This window comes from Coregonus clupeaformis, chromosome 35, assembly GCF_020615455.1.
Source record: "Coregonus clupeaformis isolate EN_2021a chromosome 35, ASM2061545v1, whole genome shotgun sequence".
NCBI lineage: Eukaryota > Metazoa > Chordata > Actinopteri > Salmoniformes > Salmonidae > Coregonus > Coregonus clupeaformis.
Genome location: NC_059226.1, coordinates 10,947,519 through 10,971,121, shown reverse-complemented (window position 1 = coordinate 10,971,121; position 23,603 = coordinate 10,947,519). Strand labels below are relative to the sequence as shown.

Here is a 23,603-nt window from a genome sequence, read left to right as displayed (position 1 = left end):
TGATATTCCATTCTATTTCTCTCTATAGTTTACCAGCTAGCCATCATCTGGTGGTCTGGCATTCCTTTACTATGGACATTACTACTGTCTAGCTACATATTATATATATATATATATATATATATATATATATATATTTATACACACACACACACACACTACAAAACAGAATGGCTGTGACGATACCAGTATCGCAATATTTTGTCCTCGCAAAAAATGAAAATGCGACGCAGATCAAACTCTTTGGTCCTTTAAAAACCTGCTGTATGTAAAATATTGGAAAATAAATAAATGCCACTTTGGATGACAATATAATTATGTTTGTTTCCAACAATAGGGCTGTTCTCTTACAGAAGTTAAATCCACTTTGTGTTTTGTTTCCTTGCCTCGATACTAACGAGTATCGTGACACTGGTATCGTCTCGGCCCTGCAAAACAGCTCCCATTCCTAGGTGAGAGCAGAGTAGAGAGCGGTGTGAATGACTCACCCCGGGTGAGAGGACAGGACCCCCACGCTTCAAGGTCACACACACACACTTTCCTACCACAAAGCCAGACATAGTCCTTACTGATGTTATTCTGGATTTCTTCTCAATGCCAGGCAGTGTATCCCTATATTTCCACCAGGGCTTGTTTCACCCAGACACGGCCTCCCGGAGCTCTGTGACCTCTCTGTATGTGTCTCTGAAGTGAGGTCTCTCACAGAGACACAGGAAGTGTCAAATCAAATCAAATGTTATTTGTCACATGCTTCGTGAACAACAAGTCTAGACTAACAGTAAAAATCTTCCTTAAGGGCCCTTTCCCAACAGTGCAGAGAGAAATAATAGAAAATAAATAACACGTAATAATATATACACAATGAGTAACGATAACTTGGCTATATGCACAGGTTACCAGTACCGAGTCAATGTGTAGGCGTACAATGTAATTGCGGTAGATATACACTACCGTTCAAAAGTTTGGGGTCACTTAGAAATGTCCTTGTTTTTGAAAGAAAAGCAACTTTTTTGTCCATTTTAAAATAACATCAAATTGATCAGAAATACAGTGTAGACATTGTTAATGTTGTAAATGGCTATTGTAGCTGGAAACGGCTGATAAAAAAAAAAAAAAAAGAATATCTACATATGCGTACAGAGGCCCATTATCAGCAACCATCAGTCCTGTGTTCCAATGGCACATTGTGTTTGCTAATCCAAGTTTATAATTTTAAAAGGCTAATTGATCATTAGAAAACCCTTTTGCAATTATGTTAGCACAGCTGAAAACTGTTGTGCTGATTAAAGAAGCAATAAAACTGGCCTTCTTGAGACTAGTTGAGTATCTGGAGCATCAGCAATTGTGGGTTCAATTACAGGCTCAAAATGGCCAGAAACAAATAACTTTCTTCTGAAACTCGTCAGTCTATTCTTGTTCTGAGAAATTAAGGCTATTCCATGCGGGAAATTGCCAAGAAACTGAAGACCAGTCTCAACGTCAACAGTGAAGAGGCGACTCAGACTGGCTAATAAAAAGAAAAGATTAAGATGGGCAGTCTGAGATATGGCTTTTTCTTTGCAACTCTGCCTAGAAGGTCAGCATCCCGGAGTCGCCTCTTCACTGTTGACGTTGTGTCTCAAGAAGGCCAGTTTTATTGCTTCTTTAATCAGCACAGCAGTTTTCAGCAGTGCTAACATAATTGCAAATGGGTTTTCTAATGATCAATTAGCCTTTTAAAATGATAAACTTGGATTAGCAAACACAACGTGCCATTGGAACACAGGACTGATGGTTGCTGATAATGGGCCTCTGTACGCCTATGTAGATATTCCATAAAAAATCAGCCGTTTCCAGCTACAATAGCCATTTACAACATTAACAATGTCTACACTGTATTTCTGATCAATTTTACGTTATTTTAATGGACAAAAAAATTGCTTTTCTTTCGAAAACAAGGGAATTTATAAGTGACCCCAAACTTTTGAACGGTAGTGTATACATATAACTAGGAATAAAGTGACAACAGGATAGATAATAAACAGTAGCAGCAGCGTATGTGATGAGTCTAAAAAAGTTGGTGCAACAAGGGTCAATGCAGATAGTGTGTGGTAGTGTGATGGATGGATCTATAAGAGGGAGCATCACCAGAGAGGATGGCCACTTAACCTCCCCTCTGACCGAGAGGAGACAAGTCCCAGACCGCGTCCATGCAACCGAGAACGTCAATTAAAAGTCGAAAGAGGAAAGCGAGTGACTCAGTGGTATATGTTTGGCAGCTACTAATCCATGGTTTGTGTTAGTAAATATCACTGTACTAGTCAGAGATGGAAAGTGGCACTTGTTTTCCTGATGGCCATCACACTCACACAGAATTGTTGTATTACAGTTTTGTCAGAAAGTCAAGGAAGAGGCCTGTTTTACCGAACGCCCTCGCCGGCTCTGAGCGCTTATTGAAATGAGTCGTGAATAAATGTAAGATGTCTTGTTATTTCTAAAGAACCTTGTCTGGGTTTCTGGAAGTCAGAAGGGGCACTTCACATGCCCTCTATGACAGTGTTGTTATATTACACACATATCATGTTTTGTGTGGGAGAGACTTCTTGTCGGAGCTCCTGTCCTGGTTTTTGTTTATTCGATTTAACTTGTGTGTGTTTTCCTGTGTGGGTGTTTCTGTGAACGTCAGTGTTATTGGTTGTCCCTGTACTGGTGCTTTTCCACTAAGGCTTACCCCTATGCCAGTAGGTCGCCAGTCTTTTATGTTAATGTAAGCTCTAGTGTAATTGTTTCCATCAGGAGTGTGACACTAAGACTTGGGGCGAGCAGAACCAACAACCTCTGCATCATTCAAGACACTATCTCTCTCTCTGTCTCTGTCTCTGTCTCTGTGTGTGTGTCTTGAGTGAAAGAGAGGGGGAGAGAGAATGTGATTGTGGCTACTTCCTGTTCCTGTGTGGATCACAGAAAGGAGAGGGGGGAGTCATTGTGTCACTACAGCAGCAGGCAGGCAGCAGCCAAAACTCCTCCCTCTGTCCCTTACCCTCTCTCTCTCACCCTCCCTCTCCACAGCTCTACTACACACAGCATTCTCCCTCTCTCTCCATAGCCCTACAACGCATGGTTCATTCGCTCTCCCCTCCACTGCCCCCGGTGGCTGACTGTAGTACTGCAGTACTTGGCCTACTACAGTACTCCCCCTCCCCCACACTCACCACAGCCCATGTGGAATTTTTTTAATTGAAAAAATAGACTTGGGGTAGAAAACAGCACTGTATATTTAAAATGAACAGGATAAACAGTGGATTCAGGGGTCCTGGTTCAGATTTGTGTTTGTTTGGTTAGACAGGAAGAGTTAATTGTTTCTCTCCTATAACTTGTCTTTGGTTCCCTACCACGTTCCCTACCACGTTCCCTCTCCGCAATGGCCTTTTTTATAGGTCCATGTGTGCTTTATTGCTAATCAGAATATAAAATACAGCATCTCTGAGTAGATGATTATTCAGTCTTCTGAAATCCTCCCATATGTTACTGCTCACTGGCTACCTTGATGGAACTGGCCACGTCACACTCCAGGGGCCTTTTCCTATATCACACTACCAATGGAAATGGGAGGCTGCCTTACTTTCGTTTTCATACAGTTCTGTGCGCTATAATTAGTCTGCATGTGTGATTGTGTGCTAATGAAGAGAGGGAGTATACAGTGCATTCGGAAAGTATTCAGACCCCTTGACTTTTTACACATTTTGTTACGTTACAGCCTTTATTCTAAAATGGATTCAATTTGTTTTTTCCCCCTCATCAATCTACACACAATACCCCATAATGACAAAGCAAAAACAGGTTTTTAGAAATGTTTTCTAATTTATTAGAAAATAAACTTTTAATCACATTTACATAAGTATTCAAACCCTTTACTCAGTACTTTGTTGAAGCACCTTTGGCAGCCATTACAGACTCAAGTCTTCTTGGGTATGACGCTACAAGCTTGGTACACCTGTTTTTGGGGAGTTTCTCCCATTATTTTCTGCAGATCCTCTCAAGCTCTGTCAGGTTGGATGGGGAGCGTTGCTGCACAGCTGTTTTCAGGTCTCTCCAGAGATGTTCGATCGGGTTCAAGTCCGGGCTCTGGCTGGGCCACTCAAGGACATTCAGAGACTTGTCCCGAAGCCACTCCTGCGTTGTCTTGGCTGTGTGCTTAGGGTCGCTGTCCTGATGGAAGGTGAACCTTCGCCCCAGTCTGAGGTCTTGAGCGCTCTGGAGCACATTTTCATCAAGTATCTCTCTATACTTTGCTCCGTTAATCTTTCCCTCGTTCCTGACTAGTCTCCCAGTCCCTGTCGCTGAAAAACACCCCCACAGCATGATGCTGCCACCACCATACTTCACCGTAGGGATGGTGCCAGGTTTCCTCCAGACGTGACGCTTGGCATTCAGGCCAAAGAGTTCAATTTTGGTTTAATCTGACCAGAGAATCTTGTTTTGGCAAACTCCAAGCGGGCCATCATGTGCCTTTTACTGAGGAGTGGTATTGTGTGTATATTGATGAGGATTTTTTATTTATTGAATCCATTTTTGAATAAGGCTGTAATGTAACGTTATCATGTCTTTTTCCTGAAGGGTGTATTTATATTCAGCCGTCATGAAAAGGTGTGTGTGTGTGTGTGTGTGTGTGTGTGTGTGTGTGTGTGTGTGTGTGTGTGTGTGTGTGTGTGTGTGTGTGTGTGTGTATAGACAGGCGACACTTTGGAGCATTCATTTGAATGTATGACATGAAATCTCTGAGTCTTCGAAAGACATTTTCCTTTTTTACATTGCCGCATTCTGAAAACAGCATATTTAGCTATACTAGTCCTCCTAGGCTTAAGTCTCTGTGTCGGTATAAGAGATTCTGGGAGCGAGAACATAGCCCCTTCTAAACAAAAAGTGACCTTGTTTGGTTGGTCTGTATTGATTATTGATAGCTGTAAAGAGGGTGAGAATGAAAGCCGTAGGGTGTTTGGGAGAGTATTGAACCAGTGGGCTGTCCCAATTGACACCCTATCCCCTATATAGTTCACTACTTTTGACCAGAGTCCCATGGGCCTTGGTCAAAAGTAGTGCACTAAATAGGGAATAGGGTGCCATTTGGGACGCACGCATAGTGTGTTGAGAGGTTGTCCTCTAAATTCCAGTCAGTGTAGATGAGGAGGGAGAAAAGGAGGAGGTGGGGAAGGAGGAGGGGGGCCTGTAGCAGCAGAGGCGTCACTGGTCTCCAGCCATCTCACCAGACTGATGGGAAAGTGGGTTATGTAAAACTGGCTCTATAGAAAGAACATAGCAGCCCTCTCTCTCTACATGCCCCTTCACTTTCTCCATTTCTGATCATCTCTCTTTTCCCTACCTTCTCTCTTACCCCCATTGCACTGATTTCTTGCCCTCATTGTCCCTGTCTTCCCTGTCCCACCCTCGTTTCTCTCTGTCTCTGTCCCTCCCTCTTTCTGGGACAGAGTGTGATCGAGGGTAATCTTGAGTCATTTCACAGAGAGCTCTTCCTACCCAAAATGTCCTTCGCTCACAGCGCCATCATGTCGAAATCTTGGCTTGAACACAGCACATTCAGGGTTGGGGAGGCAACTACTAGGCGTGCAGACCCAGGTGTAGAACACATGGGAAGGTGGCAACTACAGGTTTGAAACTTGGTACATGTTGTACTGCTACTGCTATTGAAATGTAAGAAACACTACCAAAGTCGAGCAGCTTGGGGAGCCAAGAGAAAGTGTCGATTGAATTAGACTAAAGGTCATCAGTCACTGGGGGACTGGAAAGTGTGTGTTAGGCATGGGCATTTGATTTCACTATTCGAATAATATCATGCATTTTTTAATTCAGTGGGGACTTGCTCGCGTGACTCAGGAGAGGTGATGCACTTTGCTTGTTGGAAGGAGGGAGAGGGGAATTTCCATTGATTAGAAATCTCCCACTTCACTTGCTACACAAGGATCCTCTGACTGTAAAGCTGCTTTGATTGACCGACAACAACAAGCTAGAGGCGTGAATAGTGTCTAGGCTACCGGTGCATCTTCTTTATGGGGCGCATTCATAAAAACTGTCATAAAACTGTTGTTTTATAAAAATGTTGTATGGTCTGTCCTGGAATGTAGCAATGTCACATAGATAATGAAATCAAATTTTAGATGTAAAAACAAAATACACTTAAGTAACCGAATACTAATGCGTTGGAATAACCGTGCCCATCCCGTGTGTGTGTGTGTGATGGCTTAAATGTAATAATGAAAGTCTGTGGCTAGTGTTGAGTGGAGGTGGGTGGATGTTTTTGAGGGTTTACTTCAATCCAAAAGGCCTTGTCACTGACCTCGGAGCCCTCACTGACCTTCCTTCAAACAAGCAATCACACTTCCCACACACAATCTCTCTCTCTCTCTCTCTCTCTCTCTCTCTCTCTCTCTCTCTCTCTCTCTCTCTCTCTCTCTCTCTCTCTCTCTCTCTCTCTCTCTCTCTCACTCTCACTCTCACTCTCACTCTCACTCTCACTCTCACTCTCACTCTCACTCTCTCTCACACACACACACACACACACCCTTCTCTCCTGCCTCTGCTCTGACCCTGTCCTCCTCTCTCTCTGCCCTACAGATGGAGACGTGCGGAGGGGCGCTATGCGGTGGATAGGGCCTCTATAGTCAGCCACTGGAACTGGCTGCAGGCCCACGTGTCCGACCTGGAGTATCGAATCCGCCAGCAGACCGACATCTACCGCCAGCTCCGCTCCAACAAGGTCAGCACCGCCACCACACAATAATCACAACACTGATTTTTAACACTTGATTACCTTTTTTTTGTTTAGTAATTCAATGTTTCTCTATGGTCAGCACCCTCAGTCTCAGCCACCTGGGTTGCCCTGGCAACAAGCCCAAGAGTGGAGGGGGAGGGGGCGGACCTGGTGAAAGTCATGATGTCATGATGTCATTGGTAGATGGGGATGTAGAAGCAGGTCACGTGACCTAACATGTCTCTCGCACCCCACGCTCAAAGTAGCTCAGCTCACACCTCAACGACAGATGAGAAAAGTGGGAATGCTTTTCTATTCTGTTCTTATCAAGAGTATGGTGCGCACCTCGATACCGCTGACATGTCGGTCTGCTTTTATCCTTCACTCTCTTCCCCTCTCTTATCTTCTGCTTCTTCCTTTCTTTTTCTTTCTTCCTTTCTTCCTTTCTTCCTTTCTTTCTTTCTTCCTTTCTTTCGTTCGTTCGTTCTTTCGTTCTTTCTTTCTTTCTTTCTCTCACTTCATCCATCCAACAGTAATTTCCCAGTGGAATATCATAGCCTTCCTGGTAACATCTATAGTAAATAGTCTCAACAGCTTGTTCATGGTGCCCCTTACCTTGTCTGTGGCTACACCAAAACCAGTTACTATGGTGCAAAGCCACTGTTATCTCTGGTATTATGAATCAGAAGGACTGAAGAGCTCACCCTGGCCTATCTGCGCTCTCGTAGGGTTCCATAACGCTGGCAGAGACCTCCCTCTTTGACGTGTCACCCGAGGATGGGGAGGTGAAGGCGGAGCCTGTTGGTTGCCCGGTAATACAGGTAAATGAGTCTGACGATGTAACTGTCCAATCAGATCCTCAACAAGCCTGTGTCTTCATTTCTTAGACATCAAATCGCATGTCCTAAACATGCCCTAATTTTCGGTGAACATGTCCAAAATTCAATTAGTACTACATCCTCTTAAGTCAGGTAGTATGATGTACTGTATCATAGAGAAAGGGAGAACAAATGTGACTTTTCCACTTAGTGTGGTCCCTCCCTACCAGTTCAGGGAAGAAAGAGAAGAGGGAGGGAGGGAGAGATGACAGCGCTCAAGATGGCACCCTGGCACTGTGCCCAAAATCGAGAGACAGGAACAAGACTCTCCCACAAAACCACAACCAGCCTCCGGGACTTAGGAGGGAGGGGATAGGGAGGGAGGAGGGACTACTGTCTCGGGAAGAGAATGGGTGAGGAGGGGGAGGTCCCAAAACAGTGGTGGTCTTTGTTTTGTCATGCCAAGTGGTGTTGACCTTTCTATCCATTCAGTTGTGGCCCGAGGAATTCACTAGGCTGTAGTGGAATGGAGTTGAGGAGGGTGGGTTGGAAGAGAGTTTAAGAAGGGAAGTTCCATGGTAGGCGTGCCAACCTTGTCTTTGGTTCCAGGAGTGCGGCTCAGACGGTGGGGCGGAGGGTCCCGGATCGGTCTCCGTGGAAACAGGCCTGAGGAAAGGATGCGCGTCCGGGAGACAGGTTAACGGGATCATCAACAGGTACGACACGACCGAATAAACCCAGTCCTCCAGTTTATGGCGTGGGTCAATAGACCTACATTGTCCATATTTATTAGTGCTGAGCGATTAACCGAAATGTCGGTTATTTTTCGGTTTTTAAACAACTAGTTGACCGACATCGGTTCAATTATTAGAATTCCATTTAGTTCTCTTTGCACAGTTTCTGTAGAGATAAATCAGATCCAGCCTGAACTGTGAGATGTAGTATGGAGTTGTAGTTTCTCTGGAGATAAATCAGATCCAGCCTGAACTGTGTGATGTAGTAGGGAGCTGTAGTTTCTCTAGAGATAAATCAGATCCAGCCTGAACTGTGTGATGTAGTAGGGAGTTGTAGTTTCTCTGGAGATAAATCAGATCCAGCCTGAACTGTGTGATGTAGTAGGGAGTTGTAGTTTCTCTGGAGATAAATCAGATCCAGCCTGAACTGTGAGATGTAGTAGGGAGTTGTAGTTTCTCTGGAGATAAATCAGATCCAGCCTGAACTGTGAGATGTAGTAGGGAGTTGTAGTTTCCAACAGGCCAATATTCTACATAGTTTAGCGCATAAAATGTGGTAATTAACTACAATGAGCATAATCCATTGTACATCTACTTGTCCGGTCTCTGTTTATTTTATGCCTGCTATGGAAGAGGCAGAATGCGCGATTGTGAGGGGATATTAATTTTATTTTATTTCACCTTTATTTAACCAGGTAAGGATATAGAGAGCAGCTGTTGCTTCGCGAGGTATCTCTACCTGAAAATACATGATCTAAGTGATTGATAGTTGGTATTCAGCAGTCATAATAGTATGCCTTATTTACTTTGAAGAACTACAAAATAGTGATTTTATCAGACAGCATAGGCAGCAGCTCTATAGAGATGAGATGATGACTTGGAATGAAATAATAAAGTCATACAAATGTAATATACACAACTGAAATATTTTGTTAAAGTAATGTGAATAAATTATGCTTAAGTGATAAGCAGTAATGATGGGCAGTTACTACATTCATGGGACTTTTATTAATTGTTTTATTCTGTGTTACAGCATTCAGGCCAAATAATCGAAACCGAAAATGTGATTTGTTTTTTTTTATCGAACCGAAACCGAACCGACCTCAAAAAGCACTAATCACTCAGCACTAATATTTATTTACATTTACATCATTTAGCAGACGCTCTTATCCAGATCTGCAGTGCATGGATCTAGATGCACTGCTGTGCACAGGGTTTCACTTTATTTTTTCGTGTAGCGTAGTATTGATGAGCGACTGTCCCTCCCCCTCCCTCCAGCCTGCGGCCTGCTTCTCCAGAGTGTTCTGACCTGGAGGAGCAGCTGAGGAAGCAGAAGCAGAAGCAGCCCTCGTCCCGGCCCCAGTTACTGTGCTCCGCTCAGGATGACACGTGTGTGGCGGCCCGCACACGCCCCCTCCTCAGCTGCAAGAGACGACGCCTCGTCAGGCCCAGCGCCGTCACCAACCTCAACCGCAAGGTTGGTGTGTGTGTGTGTGCTTTGCTGTTTGTGTGTGTGTTCTTCCATGTGTGTGTAATATTGTTTGTGTGTTGGTGTGTTTTCAATGCTACATTGTCATTTAGTGTGTTTTTTGCTTATTTTTTTTTTACTGGGTAGTGAATGAGTGTATTGTTTGGGCTAGTATGTCTGTCAGTGTCCTTGAACTACAGAGTGGTTGGCTGATATTTTGTGTGTGTATAGCCTATATATTATGTGTGGGTTTATATGGATATGCCATCTGTAATGTGTGTCCTTTTACTCATGGGTGGTGGATTGGTGTGTGTGTGTGTGTTTATTTGTTCATGTGTAATTGTGTTTCGTAAGCATCTTTTCATAATACTACATGGCTCGACATTAACGCTTGTTCACAAGTAAAAATAATTCACTCAAATCACAATATCAAACAATTACTCACATCAGAATTGGACCAGAGTATCATCCACATGCGTTGTTGTGCACTGTTCTCCCAATTTCTGCAGAGCGCATCAGATTATAATTGTATTGCATTGACAGGCTGGGTATGTCAATCACTTTTAAGAACTCGTCGTGAATAATGAACAGGTGTGTTAAATAAACCAAAGCTAAATGCTATTATATTTATTATATATTATTATTATATTATTAAATGCTCCTGTTGTGAAACCGCCTCTCAAGCACTCAAAATTGGGAGTTGAGAAACACATTTGGAAAGATATATTAATCAATGGCCATGCCATTCTGTCAACGTTAAAATATTCATATGGTTGACCTAGCCCAAATGACAAATGACTCCCAATGCCTTCAATAGATGTCCACTGAAACCTGAATATAAGGCAGATCATCTTCATTAGTTACCTTGCTTTGAGGTAGCCAACCGTAGCCATTTGATGCCTGATTCATTAAATTAGGAAAGGATTTTATAAAGACAAAATATTTAGTTGTAATTGTAATGTTGCAATATTTTTTCAGCCAACCATCCTCCAGGAGAGCCTTAAAGGGGCAGTGTTCTATTTTGAGACAGGCTTGAATATGCAAAGAAGCCTATTGGCAGAGGGTAGCCTACATTTTTGTGATTCTCTGTATGGTAATAATAATGATCATTAATGATCATCAACATTTTGTAAAGTGGTCCTTGCATCATACAACACAATTTGAAGTCACCCTTTTGGCCCATTGTGTTACAGACCATAATTATTTGGGGGACAAGTGACTTGAGCTTTCAGACAAGTACAAAATCAGTCCTACGTGTCCAAAGGACAAGTGGCTAAAAAAATGAATGTATGCCTTGATTTAGAAGTGTGAAAGGACATGCGAGCATCTATGTTTGTACTAGCATTGAGTGTGATTACATGTGGGGAGTGTTTGTCATTGTACTAACTACAGCATATGGGTTAGTGGGGAGTGATCATCAGCCCTCCACACCAGTACATTTAAGGATCTGCATTAGAACGCTCATAGTGAGAGAACACACCCTCAGTGTGTATATAGGCTAGATGTCTTCTACCTCTGTGTTCTCCAAAGAGGTCTATTCCTTCATGTGAAGTGGCCTTGGAACAGGAAGCTAGTCTCCCAATGACACAGGTAGGGCTGAATGCTGCTGACTCCTGTTCTGTTAAAAGCAGAGGTGTTGTTTTATCTCAGACTAGGAGGAGCTGCCTGACAGACACCCACAATTCAAAAAGGTTTGACTTGACAAGGGGAGCTTATCATAGATCAACACTCCTACTCTGTTCAGTAAAAGGAAAATGCTGCCATAACGTGAACGTGCTGTGAACAAGCTCTCCTCCTAGCTCCTAGTGTTTCAGATTAGTTTCTAAAGCAATAAACTAAACAGGAACTCTGGCTTATCTTGGTAAACCAGCACCACAACAGTTTCAAAAGCTTATGTTTGAATGTTTTATTTCTTAAACAATTGAATCTGGTCCGATTTTGATTGCCTTACAAGAAGGCAGGCGTTGTAGAAAGTAACTGTTTACAGCGGAGTTGATGTTGTGCAACAGTATGTTGTTGTTGGAACAGGAATATGACGACTAGTTCTTTCCGAGCTTCATCAGAGACGGTTTCCCTCTGTTGTGTACATGTTTCCCATGTGTCTGGATCTTACACGTTTGTCCTTATTATTGTATTGAGAATTTGCGCTCAGACTCCATTACTTAGGCCTACCTGGTTAAATAGGTTTCAAGAATCCTCCATCCCTTTCTTCTCCAGGGCCAGAGGATGGGCGTCCCGGGTCCTCGCTGTGGCTGCGAGGTCAACCCCCAGTGTATGACGTGTGGCGGCCGCACCCCCTCCTCCGCCGACGTCCAGTATGAGCGCCCTCTACTGGAGAGGCTGTCCCAGTTCGACCCCTGCGTGCACCCCATCCTCTCCCTCACAGACGGTAAGATTGATCGGTTGGTTGATGGATTGATTGAATTTATTTGTTCATAAAAATAAATCAAAATCCGCTCCAACCCGGAGACAACATTGCATTAAAAAGGGTATGCCTAATAGCTACGTACGCCACATCTTGTCTCTCAGTTGTAAGTAGCTCTGGCCTCGTCACGCCCTGGGTCAGGGGTTGCATAGTTGGTTTATAAGCGATAAAGATCCAGTATTGAATACTAGGCGCACCCCATTAAATTGACTATTTCCTAGGTAGAATTTGAGATGTAGCTTTGATGTATCGAGAACTTGCACCACCGCCAGCTTCAATCCAATCAAGGGTCATTGTTCCACACATATTATGGAACATATATTTCATTCTCACTCTGATTTCCACTAGTGAGCTCCCTCCCACACTTCTCTACTGCTGATGTTGTAAAGGCCTGTGGCTGGGCCTGTAATGTGGGCCTGTCAGTGCTAAGATTAAAGGGAAATAGGATGTAGAGAGCAGGATTGAAAGCAGGGGGGTCGGCGGAGGTGGAGGGGCTTCTTGAGCTTCCAGTCTGGACCTGCCGAAGTCCTCCCCCTGGTGGACTGAGTGAGAAATCCACTCTGACGCTCTGTCAAAGCACTGCTGCTCACTGCATCCACCCTCCCCCTCTCTCGCAGTCCCAGATGTGCCTTTTACACATGAGAGGAGCGAGCTAGCTAGCTAGCTAGGCCTGAGAGATGTGAAAGCGTCAAAAGTCTGCTGTGTAATGGGGTATAAAGGACTGGCTGGAGATGGGTGGTGCAGTCAGAACTAGGTCAACTGGTGAGAGGGGATGGTTGGTGGTTGGAAAGGCAATGCAGTCTATGACCATGCGATGCTACTGTCTGTAGGTGGTAGCGAGGGGTCCAATATGGCAGCTGTAGCTGGCACACACAATGGTGTTGGCCTTTTTAATAGTGCACAGTTGATGGGGTTTGTAGTTTTTACAAGTTTTATCTGATCTGTAGTTCCCCTAGAATCTATGCCTATGCGGTTGTCAACACCTGATTGGTGCTTTGTTTCTATTTTGCCGGGCCAATGTGCCCTGTTTAGGTGTAGGTTTATTTGAACACCCTCCCTCTCCCTCTGTGTTTGTGCAGACGTGACAATGAGTCTGCACCTGCAGCGCGTCCTCAAGTCCCACTGGAACAGCCGGCCCCTGGAGAAGATGAAACCCCTGAAGAAGCTCTCCCTGAAACACAAGCTCTCCACGGGACGCCTCCATGACCCCTCCGCCTCCTTCACCTCCAAAGACAAACACAAGATGACCAACTCCCTCCTCTCCACAGTCCGTAAGGAAAGCCTCATCACCTCTAAAAGCCTGAGACTTTAAGCCAAGCACCGGGGTATTGCCTCACCGTGGGAAAGGCTCGTATAGCCATTTGTCCCTAAGCATGTTAATTTTCTACACCTTAAATGTTGTGTAACACAATAGATTAAAATGTACACTGTAAGGTGATGTATAGGAAGGATCTCTTAGTTTTGCAAAGCTCTTGAGATATGATCAGTATTGGCTGTTCATATACCGTTGTAACAACACATTTACATTTTAGTCATTTAGCAGACACTCTTATCCAGAGCGACTTACAGTTAGTGAGTGCATACATTTTCCATACTGGCCCCCCGTGGGAATCGAACCCACAACCCTGGCGTTGCAAGCGCCATGCTCTACCAACTGAGCTACAGGAGGCGAAACATAAGAGGCCCCACCAGCCTGAAAATTCACCATCCTACATAACAAGCGTTTATTTTGTTTGGTACTCTGTACTATTCAGGTGTGAGTGTGTGGCCCAGCATTTCCTGCTAAATACAGTGACTCAGCTGCCTAAATGACAAAGCAGTGTAATTGATAAAGAAGCTTAGGTAGTTTTCTGCTTCGAATGCATGGACCCTATTCAGAGAGCACAGATGGATGGAACATGATAGACTGATAATAATTTCATTACAACGTTACATAATTGATGCTCAGTGCTCTCCAGAGCTCTGCAGCACAATGTTCAAATTTAGATTTCTAAGTGTTGTGGTGGGGGTCTACTTTATTTACAGTCAATTAACACTGTTAGACAAAATCAGAACTATATATTGACTGGTCGTGGCTAAAGTAGACAATGTATTCATATAATAGACAATATATATGTGTGTGTGTGTGTGTGTGTGTGTGTGTGTGTGTGTGTATATACAAAACATACACACTGCCTAACCCTCCATGTTGCTCCATCCTCCTCCCCAGGCCTGTCTCATCACAAGGTGCGTTCAGAGAAGCTACACAGGCAACAGCTGGAGAGCCGCCCCCACTACCGAGGGGAGCGGGGCCACGGGCCCTACGACAAGAGCCACGCACGCAAGAGGCCCCGAGAACACTCACTGTCACTGGACAGGATGGACAGTAAGTTGCCTGCAGTCTATTTATTTTCCTCCTTTCTTTCTTTCTTTCTTTCTTTCTTTCTTTCTTTCTTTCTGCCTTTCTGCCTTTCTTTCTGCCTTTCTTTCTGCCTCTTTCTTTTTCCCTCTCCCTCCCTCTCTCTAAGCACCTGTCTCATAGCTTGGGCAGCTCAAATGAGTTCTGAAGGGTTCTCCCTCAGGTAATTGTCGCACCGCTTAGACACTTCCACCGTTTTTCACAGTATGTTTGACCCTTTCCATCTCGCTTCAACCTTTTACAAGGTCCATCTTCTTTAATCAGTATCCATTTTATCCAGTGTCAGCTACAGATTTTGTACGGCTTGAGTACTTGAGAGATGGATGTATATGAGTCGGGAGGATTCTAGTGTATTTACTGATTTTTCTCTACTCTCTCTCTCTCTTCCCCCATACTCTATCTCTCTCTCTCCTCAGACACCCCTAAGCTGTACCTGGATGGGGGCAGTCTGTGCCCGTCCCTATCTGCTGGGCTCCACACCCCCACCCACAGCTCCCTGCTCCGACAGCTGTCAGCCTCCTCAGAGACCTGCTCCATGCCCTTCACCCCCTTCAACAGCAGCCTGAGGGACAACAGCACCCCGGTACGATACACACACATCTGGCCTGTACATCTGTGTGCGTATGTGTGTACTGTGTGATTGAAACAGTAATGTTGAAGTAGTCATGGTAGAAGTACCTAGAAGTTGGCTTGACAGTGACTGACCCTGCTCCCCTTCTACCCCGTACAGCATCAGCCCATCCGCAGGAGGAGGGGAGAGAGCTCCTTTGACATCAACAACATCGTCATCCCCATGTCTGTGGCTGCCACCACCCGCGTGGAGAAACTGCAGTACAAAGAGATCCTCACCCCCAGGTACGCAAGACACAAAATGGCCGCCGTGCCTACCTCGGCATGAGGAAGTTGCCTAGAGTCAGGAAACGAAGCACAGATCCAGAGTCCGTTTGGGGATTTCCCCCGTCTAATACATTAATAACGGTTAGGATGTGGGACTGTAATGCTGATCCTAGATATGTCCAGAAGGGCAAATAGCAATTGTTAGGATATGATTTGGGGGACTGTAAGCTGATCTTAGATCTGTGCCTAAGAGAGACTGCCCAGAGCTACGCACATCAGCTGTACACTCACTCTCTCACACACACTCTCACACGTGGGTAGTGAATTACTGATGTATTAATTATATGGCTTCCATTTTGCAGTTGGAAGGAGGTTGACATTTGTGCTAAGCCAATCGCTGAGGAGGCTGACATTGAGGAGGTAAAAATGATTTTCTCTTAATATAGGATACCAATAGCTATTTTGAGCCTTGGTATGACCTTTTCAGAATCTCAATTGGTGTAGTTTACTGATGCAGACCAGAAGTATGATTCAGTTGCAGTGTTGTCCAAAGATGTCAAACATCTAGATAGAGCTGCCACCAACCTCCCTTTACACTATATAGCTCTAATGCAATACATTTCATGATAATAACCAAACCAACGTTTGACAGCAAGCTGCGTTCATCAAGTGTTACAGCACTAACTTGGAGGGCTGATCTTTCTCTCCCTCCCTCCAGGTTGAGGACCTGACAGACAATGCGTTCTCCCAGCTGCACCAGCCCTGCGAGGACCAGGAGCGTTCCCGCTGGAGTTGGACGGCCAGCGCCATCGCCAAGAGGAGAGGCAGCCGGTCAGTAACGCACACAAACCAAAACACCCCCGCCCAACAACAATACACCCCCTACCCACAATATGAGTTGCAAGAAGACCCCCCCCCACACATGGTCTGCCATAATCCACCCACTCGCCATAACGCTCTCTACGTTAGCTTTTCCAAGAAGGAGTGGCTGTGGAGGTTTTTCTAATGTCTTTATTAATCCAGCAATCAGTCCTTTTGGTGTGATCTGTAGCAGAGATGAGGTTCTGAGCTGCATATTGATTGTGATTCTCTTATCTCAGAACCTTGACATTTTTGCACTGATGTTTTTCCCCCTGATACACTACGTTATACTGCAGTGCAGCACAGGGAACACCTTAGCATGTAGCCTAGCGGTTAAGAGCGTTGGGCCAGGCCGCTGGTTCTGATATCCCCGAGCAGATTAGGTGGGAAATCTGCCAATGTGCCCTTGAGCAAGGCACTTAACCCTAATTTCTCCAGGGTCGCCATCAATAATGGCTGATCCCTGGCCTTGACCCCACTCTCCGAGTGTGTCTCAGGGAGTTGGGATATGCAACAAAAAAAAAACATTTCCATTTCACACACTCGTACAGGTTTCCCACTTGTACATGCAGTGAAAAAGGACAAATATAAGCACGCCCTGTTTGACCTTTGACCTTCTGGAATCTAGATGATAGGTTTCTCTACTTAAGGCTATTCTTCTCCTTTCTGTTCAATTGAAGTCTAGCTGAAGACTTCATTTCAGTTCTTCATGTCAAGTTTACTCCCCTCTCCCCCCCTTCCAGTTCGTATGTCAGTGGACGGTCGGACGGTCGCACCACTCCCCTGCTGGGCGGCACCAACCCCTCCACGCCGCAGCCCTCCTCCCCAGACACAGCCCACTTCCACGCCCTGCAGGACTACGGCAACGCCTGCTCCCCAGCCAGCCCCGACCTGCTGTCCTACCCGTACACCCCAGGGTGTTACACAGCGGGAGGGTACTCCTACACCCCTATAGGCTCCAGGGACTCCCACCGCCTGCTCTCCAACGAAGACACGCGCTGCTCCACGCCTGACGGCACCTACGAAGAACTGGTAGGCTCCCCATGGCACATACACTTTAATACTATACACACGTTCACACACTTTAATCAGTATGTATGCCGTCTTTGTGAATCTGTGGCAGATTGTAGAGGATATATGAGAAGGCACCAGGCCTTTGGGTATAAATGTACACAGACAGACCAATAATATTTGTGATTAGTGAGTGCTAGCCCTGTGTTAAGCGGTGTGGTTCTTGTCAAGTCTCTGACGTGAGTTTCCTCTCTCCCTCTCCAGGTTCCCATCCCAGTACACCCGTGGGACCGGAGGAGCTTCCCCCTGGAGAGCGACCCGCCGCCGGAGCCCGAGGAGCAGCCAGGGAACGCAGAGGAGCGCCCCTACAGAACCATGCGCCACATCTCCGGCTGCAAGACGGGCTCGTCAAGGTCCGAGTCCGACACCGGGGGTCCCCCCTCGCCCCTCCTTTCCCCTGACGATAGTAGCAAGCAGAAAACCCCCTCCGCCACCACTACTCTCACCAGACCCTCCCACCGATGAACGAAGGCTCTCACCGCATAAAGGACTCGCTACTTTTTCCTTTCACAAGACTCAAAACAAGAACTACATCAACAATGGAATAATGGACTCCTGTTGTTTGATATTCAAACATCAGTCAAATTCTTTCACAGTTTTTAGTGAACATAGACAGAGACCCCCATCAGAAATCAGTTTTGTTCTTTCTTTTCTTGGTCACTGAAATGAAAAAATATATAAAAGTGAAGGGAAAAGGGAGAGAAATTAGACTGAAAGCTGAATTTGTGATGAGCAGGGCAATAGTTGCTTCCTGTTTCTGGGCCAATGGGCTGAGGGCTAAGCAAGGGCAATAGTTGCTTCCTGTTTCTGGGCCAATGGGCTGAGGGCTAAGCAGCCACTCAGGCAGTGTGTGTACCTTTCTATCCCCCACCCCATGTCAGTTGAAAATGGAGTGAGTAAAACAAAAAACAGCAATGCCTTGTTGTCATAGCTTGTATTTGTTGTGTCCCCTTGAATCAACCTAATAATATTTGTCCCTCCCCAGAGAATTGGAGTGAACCTGAAATGATCCAGTAAGCACTTGTTTTACAGAGCTGTAGCAGTAATCTGAGTTGCCGTTTTCCTTGATGTCTGTCTGCTTTTCTTTCCTCTCTGTTTGTCTGCATTGGTATAGTTGTTTTATACAGATAGGTTTAATAAGATATTTCCTTTCAACCCCGTCACATAGTCTGATAGAACAAGTGGTTGTGGGCGGTGTATGAAATAAGTTTAGCACATCAAGTGACACCACCCTCAATATGGGATTACATATACACTCGTTTCAATAAATCATTCAAACCAAAGTGAAACAAATAAATAATAATGTGGATATGTTAACTAATATAACGACAGAAAAAAACGCATTACCTCTACTACATAGGAATTCTCCTGTAGAAATGGAGGGAGTTGATACGAGTGTCTTTCTTCAACTGTGTGCATGTTGGATTTCTGTCTTCATTTTCTTTGTGGTGTGCGTGCTGTTATTGGTTTGGATAATGTGCAAGAAATCACTAAAGCGTGCAGTCAGGTTCCAATTACAAAGAAAGCTCCTCTGTTTTTGAATGTAGTATTTTGGCTTTATCTTGGATCAAGGCCCTTCAATATTTGCTCCACTTAAAATGTCTGTACCCTAGCTATTGACATGGGTTGGCCTAGTTCACATCCGATGCACTGTTTCCAGCTTGTAATGCATAATTGCCATGTCACTTGGTATAGTAAAAGAAAACATGAGGGAAAAATATGTAAATGTACCTAATTCGGTCCTGTGTCACTATCTGTTATTTGAACTGGACAAGGCAGATAATGTCAATGTACCTGTTGGATTGTTAATGCAGTTCCACTATTGGATTAAAATCACTCATGCTCTGTCTTATTGGGGGTTCAAATGTCATGTTGGTTAAGTCAAATGCTTTTCATGTAACAATACAAAACTCCCCAAGTGTGAGTTGTGTTCATTAGAGCAGACAAACTGAAAATGTTCTGAAACATTATTTAATGGTTAACGAAAATGAGCGTTTCTTATTGGATAAGTCCAGGTAGTCCCTGCCTGTTATATTCCGTTTGGTGCCTACTGAACACGGCCCAGATCTGCCCAGTCAGCTGCCCTAGTTCCCAGCACCTCCTGCTTTGTCCCTCCCTGCACATGAAGTGGAGCATTGTATGGAAAGCCTCTAGACTAATCTCTCCATCTAAAAAGGCTTTTTATGTTTAATTCACTTGAAGTCAGAAGGCTGTGGTCATCACACACACACGAGGCTATGTAGGGCTTTATCAGTTTGACTAGGGCTTTATCAGTTTGACCATGCCCATCTCACCAACCCTCCTGCCCACCTGGCCCTTTCTATTTGGTCACTTTGTAAGTCTGATTCATGCTCTGCCCCAGCAGTCAAAACCACCTGTTAGTTAGCCAATCGTAAGCCTGCATCAACCTGTGCCCCAACCAATGCCCTGCTCTTGTTCAAATTACCGCTAGTTTGGAATCATGTCATGAGACGTGTCTCACAAGAAAAAAATATAATGTGCGAGAAAGAAAATCCTTCAGATCACTGTTCAGTTGAGCCTTTATTTTTTTGTCTCCACCCTCTTCCCTGATTCTGCTGTCTAATTGCGAGGAGGTAACGTGAGGCCTTCACTGGTGAATCCTTTGAATCATTCTCCCACAGGAGTCTGTCTGTCCACTAGTCCCCTTGGTAGGTCCAGACAGACGACTCAATTTCTAGGGACCATCGATGCCTGTCCTTGTCCCCTTCCTTCTCCTCACAGAAATCCCCCCCGTCATGAATCATGATCAACTATGGCTTTCTGTCTGCGAGTGCGGATCGATGTACAATAGGGTTTGACTAGCGTTGAAAAGCCGATTTATTGTATTTTACATTTATTGTCTGGGCTATTTTCATACTTAGAATTTCCAAAGTGGTGAATGGGGGTGTCATCCTTTAGCATGTAATAGTTTGTACAAAAAAAAAAAAAGTATATTTTGTAAATAACTTAACTGTGTTTGATGTTCAGGCTGTAGCTGTCCTGATTGTATAGGGAGAAGACACGACAAGTACATAATATTGAACACTTTTTCTTTATGCAGAGGCAAAAAAAAAGAGTTTATGGATGATTGACGAATCCGACGGGCAGGCAGCGTTTGTGCTTCTCAAAATAAAAGTGAATTATATTGTATCAACTGTGTCCTTGTGTTCCCTATGATCCTGTCAATTATGTGAGCTTGTAAGTTCTACATGTGTAAAGCTACATATTTCACCAACAAGGTAAGTTTGACAGGAAACACCCGTCATTCTTTGAAACAACATAACTCCTTAGTGTCTTCACAAATGTAATGGGAAAGAAGAAACCTTTAACATTGCTGTTCCAATACTGACTTTATTTCCTAATCCACATTTACAGCAACAAGTATTATCCGTGTAAACCAAATATTAATAAAATGCACATCACAATAAGGACAATCACGACTGTCAAGATTAAACTGCAAACTCAGCAGAGAAGGAGAAACAAAACGGGTCATGGAGAGGAGTGACGCTAGTTAACATATCATTGCTCCCTTTAAGAGGCAAAAAGGAAAAGTAATTTACTACACTGAAAAGCCCCAAATTACCCAGTCTTTTCCACGTTTTCTTTTCCTTTAGTTGAATTAATGACAAGTCCTAGACCTACATACCACTAACTTTCTTCCCCTCGTCACGACAGATTTAACTACAGTACGATTAGCCATTTGCTTAAAATGTCAGTCATTTTAAGAAAATGTTTAATGAATTATAAACCTTTGCGTTTATGCTGTCCTTTCAGAATAGTAAACCACTCCTTCGGATTAATTTACTGTATGTGGTTACTTGGAAAAACGAGAAGAGTGAGATGACGTTTCAATTTTCTGCTTCTAAGTAAGACTAATTTGGGAAAAACAGCCTTACACTTTCACGTAACATTCACCACACACAAAGTGCATAGGGTTGTTTTATGGTACCTTTTCTACGATACTCTAAAACCGTCTAAAAGGATACGTGGCCTAATGTGAATATCAGTCTAAGTATCCCTACCTAGATTTACACATCTACCTCAATTTCCTTGTACCCCTGCACATCGACTCAGTACTGGTAACCTGTGTATATAGCCAAGTTATCATTACTCCTTGTGTATTTATTCCTTATTTTTCCACTGCATTGTTGGGAAGGGCTCATAAGTAAGCATTTCACTGTTAGTATACACCTGTTTACGAAGCATGTGACAAATAACATTTGATTTGAGTATTTTTGGGGCACTGCAACAGTGCAGAACTTTCGGTAGTTCATATGCTAACATGTCTTATCTTTAATAGATTTGTTCTATCGTAACAATGAATATAATCCACTTAACACCATTTTTATATACTATCAGCACAGTACACATTGTTCATGTTGACCATGATGAATGAGGAGGAAAGCCAGCCAGATATTGACTTACAGTACCAGTCATAAGTTACACCTACTCATTCCAGGGTTTTTCTATAGTTTTACTATTTTCTACATTGTAATATAATAGTGAAGACATCAACACTATGAAATAACACATGGAATCATGTAGTAACCAAAATAGTGTTAAACAAATCAAAATATATTTTATATTTGAGATTCTTCAAATCTTGCCTTGACAGCTTTGCAGTGTCTTGGCATTCTCTCAACCAGCTTCATGAAGTAGTCACCTGGAATGCATTTCATTTAACAGGTGTGCCTTGTTAAAAGTTAATTTGTGGAATTTATTTCCTTCTTAATGCGTTTGAGCCAATCAGTTGTGTTGTGACAAGGTAGGGGTGGTATACAGAAGATAGCCCTATTTGGTAAAAGACCAAGTCCATATTATGGCAAGAACAGCTCAAATAAGCAAAGAGAAACAACAGTCCATCATTACTTTAAGAGATGAAGGTCAGTCAATACAGAACATTTAAATAACTTTTAAAGTTTATTCAAGTGCAGTCACAAAAACCATCAAGCGCTATGATGAAACTGGCTCTCATGAGGACCGCCACAGGAAAGGAAGACCCAGAGTTACCTCTGCTGCAGAGGATAAATTCATTAGAGTTAACTGCACCTCAGATTGCAGCCCACATAAAAGCTTCACAGAGTTCAAGTAACAGACACATCTCAACATCAACTGTTCAGAGGAGACTGCATGAATCAGGCCTTCATGGTCGAATTGCTGCAAAGAAACCACTACTAATGGACACCAATAAGAAGAAGAGACTTCCTTGGGCCAAGAAACACGAGCAATGGACATTAGACCAGTGGAAATCTGTCCAAATTTGAGATCTTTGGTTCCAACCGTCGTGTCTTTGTGACACGCAGAGTAGGTGAACGGATGATCTCCGCATGTGTGGTTCCCACCGTGAAGCGTGGAGGTGTGATGGCGTGGGGGTGCTTTGCTGGTGACACTGTCTGTGATTTATTTAGAATTCAAGGCACACTTAACCAGCATGGCTACCACAGCATTTTGCAGCGATACGCCATCCCATCTGGTTTGCGCTTAGCGGGACTATCATTTGTTTATCAACAGGACAATGACCCAAAACACACCTCCATGCTGTGTAAGGGCTATTTGACCAAGAAGAAGCATGATGGAGTGCTGCATCAGATGACATGGCCTCCACAATCCCCCAACCTCAACCCAATTGAGATGGTTTGGGATGAGTTGGACCGCAGAGTGAAGGAAAAGCAGCCAACAAGTGCTCAGCATATATGGGAACTCCTTCAAGACTGTTGGAAAAGCATTTCAGGTGACTACCTCGTGAAGCTGGTTAAGAGAATGCCAAGAGTGTGCAAAGCTGTCATCAAGCCAAAGGGTGGCTACTTTGAAGAATCTCAAATATAAAATATATTTTGAATTGTTTAACACTTTTTTGGTTACTACATGATTCCATATGTTATTTCATAGTTTTGATGTCTTCACTATTATTCCACAATGTAGAATAGTCAAAATAAAGAAAAACCCTTGAATGAGTAGGTGTGTCTGAACTTTTGACTGGTACTGTACATGTAGTAGTGGTCAGCTTGAGAACTTCAGTGTGTAAAAACTACCTTGAAAAAACAAGAATGCATCGTGAGGGTCGGGAGTATAAAAAAATAATAGATGGGGGTGTCAGCAGGTGCATCTACAAGCATTCGTAAATATCAGTTGAATATGTCTTACATCCACAGGATAGGGCTACTAGTAGGAAAGAAAGTGCGCAACATAAGTTTAGATCTACAGCATTTTAAAAAATCGTGCCCGATCGTTGCGAAGAAATATTTA

The 23,603-nt window shown here is 43.9% G+C and overlaps 1 protein-coding gene across 3 annotated transcripts in view; it reads left to right on the top strand.

Annotated features, from left to right (window-relative positions):
- The window catches only part of LOC121550937 (KAT8 regulatory NSL complex subunit 1-like), an 85,162-nt gene extending 64,655 nt beyond the window's left edge, over positions 1 to 20,507 (top strand). For 2 of the 3 annotated variants that reach the window (XM_041863391.2, XM_041863393.2), the window contains exons 3-15: positions 6,610 to 6,751; positions 7,474 to 7,566; positions 8,173 to 8,279; positions 9,576 to 9,774; positions 11,983 to 12,154; positions 13,270 to 13,461; positions 14,400 to 14,555; positions 15,005 to 15,171; positions 15,319 to 15,443; positions 15,788 to 15,845; positions 16,144 to 16,256; positions 17,030 to 17,318; positions 17,562 to 20,507. In XM_041863391.2, coding sequence (XP_041719325.2) covers positions 6,610 to 6,751; positions 7,474 to 7,566; positions 8,173 to 8,279; positions 9,576 to 9,774; positions 11,983 to 12,154; positions 13,270 to 13,461; positions 14,400 to 14,555; positions 15,005 to 15,171; positions 15,319 to 15,443; positions 15,788 to 15,845; positions 16,144 to 16,256; positions 17,030 to 17,318; positions 17,562 to 17,822 — 2,074 coding nt within the window. In that variant the 3' untranslated portion in view covers positions 17,823 to 20,507. The remainder of the gene's footprint in view (positions 1 to 6,609; positions 6,752 to 7,473; positions 7,567 to 8,172; positions 8,280 to 9,575; positions 9,775 to 11,982; positions 12,155 to 13,269; positions 13,462 to 14,399; positions 14,556 to 15,004; positions 15,172 to 15,318; positions 15,444 to 15,787; positions 15,846 to 16,143; positions 16,257 to 17,029; positions 17,319 to 17,561) is intronic. The other variant, XM_041863394.2, reaches the window with a different exon arrangement.
- Positions 20,508 to 23,603: the final 3,096 nt, after the last annotated feature.